At 35.5% G+C, this 12436-nt stretch overlaps 1 protein-coding gene across 11 annotated transcripts in view; it reads right to left on the bottom strand.

The window, feature by feature from the left end:
• The window catches only part of CDC42BPA (CDC42 binding protein kinase alpha), a 187267-nt gene that overhangs the window by 70152 nt on the left and 104679 nt on the right, over nucleotides 1-12436 (bottom strand). For all 11 annotated transcript variants that reach the window (XM_032683892.1, XM_032683893.1, XM_032683894.1 and 8 more), the window contains 6 exons: nucleotides 10309-10402; nucleotides 9342-9542; nucleotides 8509-8757; nucleotides 4625-4704; nucleotides 3413-3579; nucleotides 2826-2948 (listed from right to left, as the gene is read on the bottom strand). In XM_032683892.1, the coding sequence (XP_032539783.1) occupies nucleotides 2826-2948; nucleotides 3413-3579; nucleotides 4625-4704; nucleotides 8509-8757; nucleotides 9342-9542; nucleotides 10309-10402 (914 nt within the window). The remainder of the gene's footprint in view (nucleotides 1-2825; nucleotides 2949-3412; nucleotides 3580-4624; nucleotides 4705-8508; nucleotides 8758-9341; nucleotides 9543-10308; nucleotides 10403-12436) is intronic.

Below are 12436 nucleotides of genomic sequence, written 5' to 3'. Positions count from 1 at the left end.
TTTCTATGAATGACTGGTCTCATTCAAAAGCTGTTCTTGTAAATGTTGCTTTTCAGTGGTCCCAAAGAGCCCAAACTAGAGCTAAGGACTGTTGCAGAGCAGGGGTTTCTGATGTTGTCTTTTTCCTCATTACAGTAGCAAGTGGAGGGACATTTGGCTGGAGACAGATTTCACAAAAAAACTTTGCCCTGACATAGTGCCAACATGGCGTCACTCAAACCAGAGTGATCCTCCCTGAGCTAGTTAAGCCATGCTCACATCCAAAAATAATGCTTATGGTACAATACAAAACTGCTGCATCACGCCAGAGCAGCTGCCCAACTGCGTATCCATAACAGGCTTTTTTCAGACTACACAATTTTAACAGGATATAATCTATGTGCTGCAGTCTGCAGTTCATACATAGCGTGTTTCTATCCCATAACGCAGCTGCAGAGTCTAAACACATCAACTAAAATGTCTGGGAATTAAGTTCAAGTTATTCTTTCAGTGGGTGTCACTGCTGGCATTCCAGACACTTTCAGGAACTGAATGAAGTCTTTTCACAAACACAAACCAGAACAAATCTTTTTTGTAGTTTCCTCCAACCTTTCTTGCTGTTTTGTTTTCCATTGCCGCAGGTAAGACATGGACATACAACAGAGATCTATCTACTGCTACTTGTGTCTGATTTTTCCTCACACAAAATGTAGATATTTTCCTGTTTGGATTGACATGATTAACTGGATTTTTTCCCTGTTTCTGTGGTTCCACACCTGATACCTAACAGTCTCTTGTTGATTTTCCTGAAGTAAAAAACATCTTGCTATATTTCCTTTCTTTCTTTTTTGAAGATGTCTCTGTTCTCAAGAACCTATTTTAAAGAAAGTGTTATGGAGTGGGATACCATGAGTCCTATGCTATGACTTACTGTGAGAAAAAATTCTTTTTAACTTAAATCAGAGCATTAAATCAAGAATACCAAATACTACTACTGGTAGTTAGCCTTTAAAGCAGACTAGAAAGATATTAGCTAAACAGACAGCAAATTGTTTCACTAATAGCTATATTCAACATGGTGGGTGCAATATAAGCTTTCCTTCTGAAAGTTCTTAAAACATGAATTGCCAGTTTTTGGGAGAGTAAGGCTGGAAAAAGAATAATCTTTCTCTAGATGTCTCCAGTAGTCTCTATAAAACACAGGACACAGGCCTAAGTAGATCTTTGCTTTTTGACTAGTTTGGGAGTTCTGAAAAAAAGCAATCAAACACTAATCAAAGAATTCAATCTTTTTGTCTGCACAGATTTAAAAAACATTTTTCAAGCTTAAAGTACTGCAATGCTTGATAGCCAAAATATTAGCTTTCAGAAAATCTTCATGAACTTCCAGAAGCAAAGGAAATAAATGTTCAGTTTTGTAAGGAATGAGAGCCCATTGACAGCAGAGCTCAGAGGTGGTTCTTCTCCCTGTCATCTCCCTTTCCTCTTATGCTTCTATTGCCTGCCTTGTACTGATTTATCTGATCATAAGTTGATCAAATTCTCTATACCTAGATAGCATTTTCCTTGTTTAATTGAGTGAATTAAAGCCATGAGAGAGTCCAGGACACACACAGATTGAGAAGGGGCTACACAGCTGTGAGCAGGACCCACTCTGGTGGCAGTTTTGTTTGGATGGTTCTGGTGCTACTGGGAGTGCAGTCTCATAGCCCACAGTGTCCTCTCTCATGGAAAACATCCTTCACTACTCTCTGCAACTTGGAAAACTCAGTATCCCTGTAGTTTCATGCATACAGCCCACCTTCCAGATAACTCACACTTTTCTAAAGGTACTGTTTCAAGAAAGTACTCACAAAATCCCACCCTCAGTGTAAACTTGCTTTTACTTCGCATTCAGTTACAATGCACTAAGCAACTGCACACCGTAAATCTCTGGGACTTTGAAGAAAATATAATCAAAACTGTGACCACTTCTCATAAACCTGGACCATTCAGGGAAAGTTCAACAAAAAATGAGATAATGAGAAATATCAATTAATGCTTGAATCATAATAAAGCTGGAGAGGGGTTTTTTACAAGGGCACGTAGTGACAGGACAAGGTGTAATGGCTTCAAATTGAAAGAGGGAAGATTTAAACTAGATATTAGGAAGAAATTCTTCACTATGAGGGTGGTGTGGCACAGGCACTGCATCCCACAGAAGTTGTGGATGCCCTGGAAGTGTTCAAGGTCAGGTTGGATGGGGCTTTGAGCAACCTGGTGTAGCAGAAGTTGTCCCTGCCCACGGTAGGGGCACTGGAATGAGATGGTCTTTAAGGCCACTTCCAACCCAAACCATTCTATCATTCCATCAACTGTTTTTAGGTCTATTAAAACTGATAGGCCAAGTCTTCACCCTCATGTTTACTCACTGTCAAAAATAACCAAACAAAATAACCATCTGCCCTGGTACTATACATTGCAGGAGGAAGGTGTAGAAAAAAAAAACAAAAAAAAAAGTACTACAGAGACCGGTCAGCATTTCACAGATTCTCAGGTAGACTCCGATTTATATCCATGTAAATTAGCAACATCACAAGTTAAAAGTAGTGGAACTTTTGCCCTAATAATAATAGCAGAGTCACTGAAATCTTCCTACTCCCTTGCAACTGGAACTAATGACTATCAAGTTGAATTTATAGAAAATGTTGAGCTACCAAGGAAGAGTGACAGGTAAAATGAAAAGTAAGAACAGACTGGAAAACTCTTTTAGAAAGCAAAATAAAACTAGCATTACATTAGGAAAAAAAAATCTTGTCAAAATACTGTTTCCCGTTGCAGTTTTTACATTAATATTTATAACATACCTGTTACCTGCTTCTTCAACTTTTCAATTTCTTCTTTCAAACTTTTAATTTCTAAATCTTTACTTGCTGTTATTGGGCCATCCACTGTTGAATACTGGAGAGCCTGGACTGTCTGAGTGGACTCTAAAAAAAAGATGGAAGAGAGAGGGACAAATTACATATCTGACATCTGAGGAGGTCAAAGAGATATTACTGATAAATTAAGACATGCCAAAAAAACCCTCCACTGAGGATTCCACAATTTGTAACTTCCAACTATTAAGTGCCAATTTTTCAGTAATTGTCAGCTGGACAAACAAAGCTCTTACAAGTTTTAAGAATGAAATCTTTATGCCACAGTAACCAAGGCACAATGAGAACAAAGTTAGTATGTTATAAGAAGTTGCATACATGGCATATTTCAGGTAGAAGAGTAACAGAAGTTTAATTTGTCAACAAAAATAATGATGACAATTCTGTTCTGCTAGAAAGCATTCCAGGAGGTATACTTATTTTTTGCCACAGTATAAACAGCCATGCTCTGTTTATGTTGCAACATAAAGCTGCAAGTAGAAAAAAACTCAATTGTTTTTTTTTAATGACTATACCTTGCAGTTTTCTACTAAGTTCAAGCTTTTCCTGTTCTAGACGTCTTATTCTCCTCTCATAAGCTTCTGTTGCTAAACTATCCTCCAAAGTTCTTTGAATGCTGGCATCAAGATCCATGGAGGGTGGTCCAGCTGTCAGTCTCAGACAGCTGCGGTCTGAAAGCACACTGGGGGAAAAAAACAAATAGTGTTGGATTTTACAACAGGTTGTGTTTAAAATAATGCTATAAAACTATCAACCAATAAACAGTTTTTTTAAATTGTTAATTACTATGGCCTTTATTATACCATCAAGGAATACCCTATAAGAATGTGCTCATTAAAAACTGAGCTCATTTTTACCTAGCATGCCTGATCTCCTCAATGCATTTTTTGTTCCATAACAGGGAATGAACTCTTGATTAAAAAAAATCATTATGGACAGACTATGTTAGCCAGAAAGAAGCAACAACCTAAACAGTAAGATTACAATAATGGTTCATTTCAAAATAGTAAATCAAGTATCCCAAATTCTTTAAAGACAAGAATCACAACAAATGGTGTGAAATTATCCCATGACAACTAGGGCATGGACGTGTTAGAAATGCTGTGGCTACTCATGTGCACATGCTACTACTTATGCAAATAATTCATAGGAAGTCTAGGACATTCTAGGACATAGTCACATTCACAGCAGAAACACAGGCCTGATTTTTCAATGGTTGTAAACATTCTTTCTTTATTTACTTCCATAAATGAACAAGGAGCATACATGGACTTCCCTGTTACTGTTCATTTAGCAATAGAAATGAACATAATAAATACCACATTAATACCAAGTATCAATAAAAGTAATTTTTAAAAAATTTCCATTCAGACTTACAAAAGTGTCAAAAGACAGGAAATAAACCTGTTTTTCACATCTAATAAACTAAGCTCTATCTGGGTCCACACATCGAGTCTTAAGTTTGTCATACACAGTTAACTTCACACATTGTCTGGTAACCACCTTTAGCAACAAAACTCCCTTGAACAGAGGTGCTGACCTCTACATTCCTGTAAATTCTACCTGCAGAGAGCTCATTCTTCTAGACAGACAGCAATGTAGATGATGGCCTAGTAATTTCCTCAGTAAACCACATTCTTTGCTGTCTCCTTGCAGTTGGTTTCAGATACAGAAACTTAAGATATTGTGTAACTAACCAAGAGGCAATATCAGAACTCTTAACTTACCAGCTACTTGTATATGTGAAACCCACAAATGGTAAATGATGGCCAGAAAATGCAGTGTGCGATGGTGGAGGCATTGTTTCCTAGGAAAATAATAGGACAGTTGAGTAAGTAGTATCCTACTGGACTTAAAAGGAAGAGATTTTCAAATTTAACTCTATATGAAGTGTTAGTGGTAATATCATATTAACTATATTCACTGTCTTCCTTATCTGCAGTCCAAATATGAAGCACCACCAACTAAAACTATTTAACATATAAAATAGACGAGGTTGGCATAAAAATGCTTTTCTAATTAAATAGGTTATTGTTGGAGGAAAGTAGAATATTACATATATCAAATACCAATTTATTCTTTCTTTTTTCCAAGAAGCTCTTAGTACAAAGAGTAACACCTTTTATTCCCTCCTATACTCCTCTCTGATATTCAGTCAACAGGGCTTCCTGCCTGTAGAATTACCAATGCCAGTTCTGAGTGGGCTACCTCTATTTTAAGGGAACAACAGTAAGGCATTTACTAGAAAGACTTAATACAACAGGGTGTTCTAGTCCCATTAGTGCTTTGACCATTTCTTCATTTGTTGCCCCTTTTTCCTGCCACAGAATGACAAACCAAGACAAATCTTTGAATTTCTCCTCAGGTTAAAATAACCCTGCCATTATTTTACTTGAACCATTATAAGTTTTAGTATTTTTAAATATTCTGTTAAAAGCTTCCTATTTAACCCCAAGATGCAAGGTTTAAGCTGCTACACTAGAGATGGCCTTAACAAGCATCAAAAGGAATTCCTTACAATTATTCACACTGAAAGTACTGTAAGATTCTAAACTGTCAAAAAAAAGTACATAACCATTTTTTTCTAAACACAAACAAAAAAGAAGAAAGGAACCAGTTGTACATTTTTCACTGCAAAACCCATCAGGAAAGGACCAGGAATAAGACTATATTCAGACGAAATTCAAAATTACCTTTCCAGCGGTGGCATCAACTACATTACATCACAACTTTGTTTTTTTAGCTGACAAAAATCTTCACATTATAAGAGAGTTCCCAGAAGAAAAAACAACATTAATGATACAGCTAGATTGTGTAAGTACATTAAGTCTACACTGTTAAGCATTTTGGAAACTAAGGACAAGACCAAATTACAAAGCATTAACTTACCACTAATTCATAATAAAAATATCAATTATTATAGACGACAATTAGAAAAAGTAAAATTTTACTTCTCATTTATAATTTGTTTTCACCTTTCATAGATTCAAGTTTCAAAACCATCTTTACAGACAACTTTAAAAATACTAAATGCATAATCGTGTGATTTTAACAGCGCACTTGACAGTTTTCAGTTACCACACCAGGAACTATGTTGGTTCTAAAACACCGTACCTATTGATAACAACGTAAGATTCTGTAAAAGGATTTGTTTCTTTGATAGAGATCAAGGTATGTATCTCCTGCTACTTGTGTAAATTTAACTGTACAACCATGCTGACAAAATTCTAAACGAATTGAAGCCTACCATCCCTCTCAGTAAGGTTCCTAAACCAAACAGTTAAAAGCTAAAACCCAGCACAACTTAGGCTGCCTGAACAATGCAGCTTAGCCCTTGGTGCTTATGTGTACTGTTAATGTACTTTTCAAATTTCATTATTACATATATAATACATATATATATATATATATATATAGATAATAATATATAATACGTAATTTTTCCTTGGGACAACAGTCTCTTTAAAAGTTCAGGAAGAACAATAACAATAATGGCTTTTCAACACTGTCTTCTATCTTCAGCACTGGGCATTCCTGATTTGCTCTATGCAACTCAAATCTTGCCAAGAATTTAAAAAAAAAAAAAAAAAAGTCTCATGGGCTTATCTCTGGTGCTGACTTCTATAACAGTAATGTAAGTATGTGAAACTTCCTCAAAGGATATATATGAAATATGTGAAATATGGAGGAGAAAATACCTCCAAGTTATATATAAGGAATTTGAGGGAAAGCAATATGAAATACAATGTCCATCAGTCTAAGCAAAAATGTAAAATATTCTCAGTCATGCAATGCCTTAGGCTAAGTTTTTTCAGCGGTTCTGAGATACTAGGTGTGAAAAGAAATGGTAAGAACATAACACCCTTATATTAAAACAGAACAAAACCTTCAGATGTTTCAAATTAGGAAACTGAAAAAGACTGGCATTCATCTCTTAACAGTTCAGTGGCATTGCTCTTCACCCCCAAATGTCTAAAGCAAATTAAGAATTGGACTCAGTTTTCTCAGCTGAGAGTCCAGTAACTCAGCAGAGGAACATTCTTCATCTGCAGTTCCCTGCTTCTTCACAATGGTAAGGCATTTCCCCTGCACAGGCACATTTTGAGTGCCTCAGTTGAGATACCGGGCTCTAAAAAGGAAAAGTGGTGGACTGGACAACACTAAAACGTGTGGACAACCTCCAAAACGTATTTTAGATTCACAAACAAAGACTTGCTATATACAGCATCCACTCCAGCCACTCAATCCTCATATGTTCCTGGACAAAATAATATGCAAATAAATATCTGAAGACTGTATAAAAAAGTTTTAAGATAAAAATACTTCAGTTGTGAAGGGAAATGGGTAATATCAAATGCAGGTGAGAAAAAAATGAGGAAAAAAAAAGAAAAAATGCAAGTTATGCTATGCAGCTACACTGTTTTGCTTAATTTGCCCATAGGAAAGGGCTCTAGGACATATCATGGATTGTAGAATCAGTTAGGTTGGAAAAGACCTTCAAGATCATTGAGTCCAATCATTAATGTAGCACTTCTAGCTCCATCATCATTTTCCTAAGCACCACATCTACATGTCTTTTAAATACCTCCAGGGATAGTTGACTCCACCACTTGCCTGGGCAACCCTTTTGGCAAAGAAATTTTTCCCAATATCCAATCTAAACCTTCCCTTGTGCAACTTGAGGCTTGTCCTGTGGCTTCTTACTTAGAAGAAGAGGCTGATATTCAGAAAAGATTTTAGTTAAAGTGTTTTCCATGTTTTAATGTGCAGTTGGAGGAAAGGGAATGCAAATAATGATCATCCTATCAACATCAATTCATGTTGCCTATCTCTTATCTGCAGGCCCAGGAAACTCACTGAAACTGAGATGCATTGGCAGTTCAGAAAACAAAAGCAAAAACAGTGAAAATGCTTCACCTCACATGTAAACATCACGTTTCTGCATCTTTCAACACACACACACAAGATACTTCCAAGGCATTTCTCTGATGATAAGACCACTATAATCTGTCAAAGCTCCTCTTCAAAAGCATAGTGTTAAACAATAAGAACTGTTAAAAATCAATAGCTGCAAAGTTTTTTCAGCAAAGGTAAAAATAATTTCTTTCTTGTTCCTTAAGAAATGGTCACAATATTTCTCCTAAATTCCCCAAAACTCAAGTCAGAAAAAAAGCTGGAAAAATTTGAATGGAAACAAACTGAATGGAATCTAACGGTGATATGAGCAAATAAGAGTACAGCACTGCAATAAAATGCACTATGCAAACTTAGTATAAGTCTTAACAACGCTCTGCTAGAAATACTGTTTTTTGCAGACTATCTACATGCAAATGTATTATTCTGTATAAGGCATAGCCACTAAGAACTTGTTCGTTAAAGACATGTAAAGTTACAATGAATTAACAAAACTGAAGTTATCCTTACACGAGTATGTTTGGAGTATCAGCCTCCAAACTATGAAAGTATTCCCCTCACAGTTCTTCAAAGCAGCACTTAATTGTTATTTATGCAGAACACAGCGAACACATTGAAATAAAATGCCATTTACATATATTATGTTACAAAGTATACTATAAAAGCTGATTCGTTAAAATGTTAATTCCATACTTACAGAATTTTTTAAGCAATCATCATCCACATCAAAGTTTGATGTGTCAGTAGGGCTGCTCACTTCTGGGATGTAAGGTGCCTCACAGTTTCTAATGTTGTCCCAATCAATCCCAGCAAAAAATGGATGGTTCTTGAAGTCTTCTATCCCATTTTGTCCAAGTCGATGCTCTCTGCTACAAATGAGCCTTCGGATGAGGTCCTTTGCACTTTCAGAGACATCTGTCACTTGAGCAGGAAACTGAAACCTCTCCTTAAAGATCAAAATAATAGAAAATAGTTTATTACCAAGAAAAAGTTGGAAAAATTACCCTTCTTAGTGAAAATCATTACGTAAAAAAAGAAATGTACAAATGCTCCAGTTCTGAAATATATGCAGTAAGGTTTCAAGGAAAAGACTTCTGCTAAGGATAGAAACTACTGATATTTTTTTGTCTCCTGGTTTTGATTCTTTATTTAAATTTCTCTTTCACTGTTGAATTCTAAAGCTACCTCCATGTGGAAGAACGTTTAAGAATCTTCTGCATAAGCCAACCAATGCATTCACCAGAAGAAAGTAACACAACAGGACTGATGCAAGGTAGCCAAGATTTACTCCACAGAATGAATTAACAGCCATGTTTCCAAATCCAGATTTTTAGTTTTGAATCGCTTTATCCCAAACCAAAGCCATCTGCAATCCATAACCTTAAACTTACTACATGGAAACATATTTTTTGTTCCACATTTATGCACATTAACATAATTAGTACATAAAAATTTATTTCAAAAAAAGTCTTCAAGTTACCCCATTACTTATTAAAAATTAGCTTAGAGACAGACAGAAAGTGCACTAACTTTGTGGTTCATTATTTTCCCATAGGTCTCCACCAAGGACTCAGCATAAAAGGGCGTTTCTCCATAAAGCATTTCATACATGCAAACGCCCAGGGACCACCAGTCACACTCGGGCCCATACTTCCCTTTTCCATCTTCCATGGCCTGCAAGATTTCTGGAGAGATGTAGTCTGGTGTTCCAACTGCCACTGAAGATTGGACCTGTAGAAGTTACATTTTCAGGACTAAAATCAACTTTTCCATCGTTATAGACACTATTGTTTGTGGCACTGTGCCTGTATATATAAATTTAGCCTAGTGTTCTGGTTATAACTAAAACAACTAAACACAAACAAAGGCTTCTAAATTCATACAGAGATACTTAAGCATCTGAGGCACTATGTTAATACGCAGCACAATAATGTACATTTGCTAAACTATTTCCAATATTTAAAAAAAGAGAAAGAACAAAACTGTCAATTCTTAGGCTTAGAGCCAGTAAGCAATTATAGATTAGATAATCACATCTATTAACTCAAATACTTTGCAAGCCTCTGGGACATGATTATCATACTGGAATTATATTCTAGTCACAGTTACTATATACTGTGCAAATTTAAATGTACTAGTAGAACATCATCATATTTCAGTACCTCATCCTGCTCATCCTAAAGCTTACGTTTTCAATAAAGATTAGAGCTCAGAGCTTAAAACAGTGAGATTTATAGTTCATAAACACCTACTCAGTATTGACAGCACAGCTTCTCTTTATTTATTCATGAGTTGACTATATGCATCTAAAAAGCTTTTAATATATTGCAAATCCAAGCAGTGTGCAGTCATATTTTCAACCAAGATTAGTTATATACCATTTACAGTTCCATCTCATTTGACATAAGGCACCTTTCCCTTTATTAGCATGCATTTTAGCAGCTAGCAAAGGACTGAAGAAAAGGTATTTAGGAATGCATCATTCTTTCTAATTTACCGTTCCATCTTCCATCAGTTTCAGACAAGAACCAAAATCTGCTAATCGAATATGTCCATTCATATCCATCAAGATGTTGTCCGGTTTAATATCCCTGCAATTAAAACAAATTTCAGAATTAGTACAAAAATGTATCACATAAGATATAGTCCAAACATTAACTCTGTAATACTCTTATCATGCAAAACCAGCAACAAGTCAGTAGACAGAACACAGTCACTCATCATATGGTGAAATTTGCACCAGGGATACTTTATGACAGGGGCTGTAGATCAATCAAATCATATAATGCTTGTTAATTTTTATAAAAATTGTGTAGTTAAATTCCTCTCATCTCTCACAGGTAGATAGGAGAATCTTACTTGCTCTAAAATTCTGTACATAAAACTTTTAAATCATCTGAAGAATTTTGGTTAAGTGCTCTCAAGTGGAAGATGTACACTTGCACTGGAGTTGGAAAACAACTTCTAGATTTTACAGTACAACAAAGGCCAATCAACCTCTGAGATAATTAACACATTTTTAAATTTACTGTCTTTCATCGACATTCTTCTCTCATGTACATCTCAGTTCACTAAGTAGGTCTGTCATATTTCTGCTGAAACAACCACAGAAGCCATTGTACATGCTACTGCAGCTCTGCTTGGCCAAACTCTGTAGCTGTCTCATTCAGGTCCTGATACAGATGGTAATAACCTTCAAACCAGGTAACATAATAAATGCTCCTTATTTTGCAAATTTGACCTTTTTTTTTTGGTCTCGTGTTTTACCTAAGTATACTGCAAAACAGGTGAAGTGCATGCTCCTAGTAGGCACCTGACTAGGATGAAAGCATCTATGCTCTCTTAGTTACCAGAGGGACATTCATCATTCAACTTGTAAACTAGTTTCAAATATTGAAATTTCTTTTCAATAAAGTACAGTTGTTAGAAATATCCATTAAGCTACATTTTAAAAATACATGAAATTATTAGATTCTTATTCTATCCTTCTCTGTAATATTCAAAGGGCAAGTTACGACTGTAGGAATAAAGGACTACAAATACCTTCCTAATGAACATTTGTAAGATACAGAAACAAATTCCCTAAAATAAACAAAAAAAAGTGAAGTCCTGACTTTGCTTCATTCCCCTAACAACTTATAAATTAATGTCATAATTGCTTTGCAGACAAATCTCAAAATATTCACAAGTTAAGATGTGCACACTGCACATGAGAGAAAGGTTTTATTGTTTGGGCTTTGGTTTTTCGTTTTGTTTTGGGTTCTTCCGGATAAAAACTGAGTTATAAACAACGCTTAATGGTAATTTATAAAGGCAAGAGAATTAGTATCACACTTTGAACAACATTATAGAAGTAATGTCATAAAGATGTTACCATTACACACTCAGTGACAATTAATACGGAAAAAATACGTTGTTTGAAAGAAAAGTACTTTCTGTTACCCAAAGACAAGCAGACAGTGAAACAAACAAGCTTTAGGTACCTTTCAAATATGCAGAAACATTTGCAAAGGAGAAAGCAGACACCACTTAAAAAATCATACTTCCCCATCTCTCGACTGAGCATAAAGAAAATTTTTTACAAGGCAAATCAGAAAAATTAACCGAGTCATTCTCTTAAGAACATCTTTCCACTTGATTTTTGCTGACACTGAATATGCCAAAGAATTGCAACCTCTAGATTCAGATAGTCTTGTTTATTTTGTATTCACCCACCAAAAACATTCCTTAAACATGTTTCTAAATAAAAACAAACACATGCTTTTGAGACCGCTGGAATTATAACTTCAGTTTAAAACACTGAAAAAACATGCACCTAAAATCAAGTTCCTCTTAGAAGCTGGACCTAGTTCAAGCTAAACAAAAACAAGAGTCACCCCTGAGGCTCCATTTATCCATGTTCTATCTTTTAATATATTCCCAAGAGAAATAATAATACCACTAATAATCATCATCCCAACCTCTCCCATTCAATCTCACAAAACAGCAGAGAACATGAAATATCTCACTGTGTTGTCAACACTCTGCAAAACAACAGTGAATGCACTCAGAGGAACAAGGATTTCTTGCAAAGCAACATTTGTAAGGCTCAGTAATAACTTTGTAAGAACAATTTTTACAGTTAA

This window comes from Chiroxiphia lanceolata, chromosome 3, assembly GCF_009829145.1.
Source record: "Chiroxiphia lanceolata isolate bChiLan1 chromosome 3, bChiLan1.pri, whole genome shotgun sequence".
Classification (NCBI taxonomy): Eukaryota; Metazoa; Chordata; class Aves; order Passeriformes; family Pipridae; genus Chiroxiphia; species Chiroxiphia lanceolata.
The sequence above is the reverse complement of the archived record's forward strand: the minus strand, read 5'-3'. Positions and strand labels throughout refer to the sequence as shown.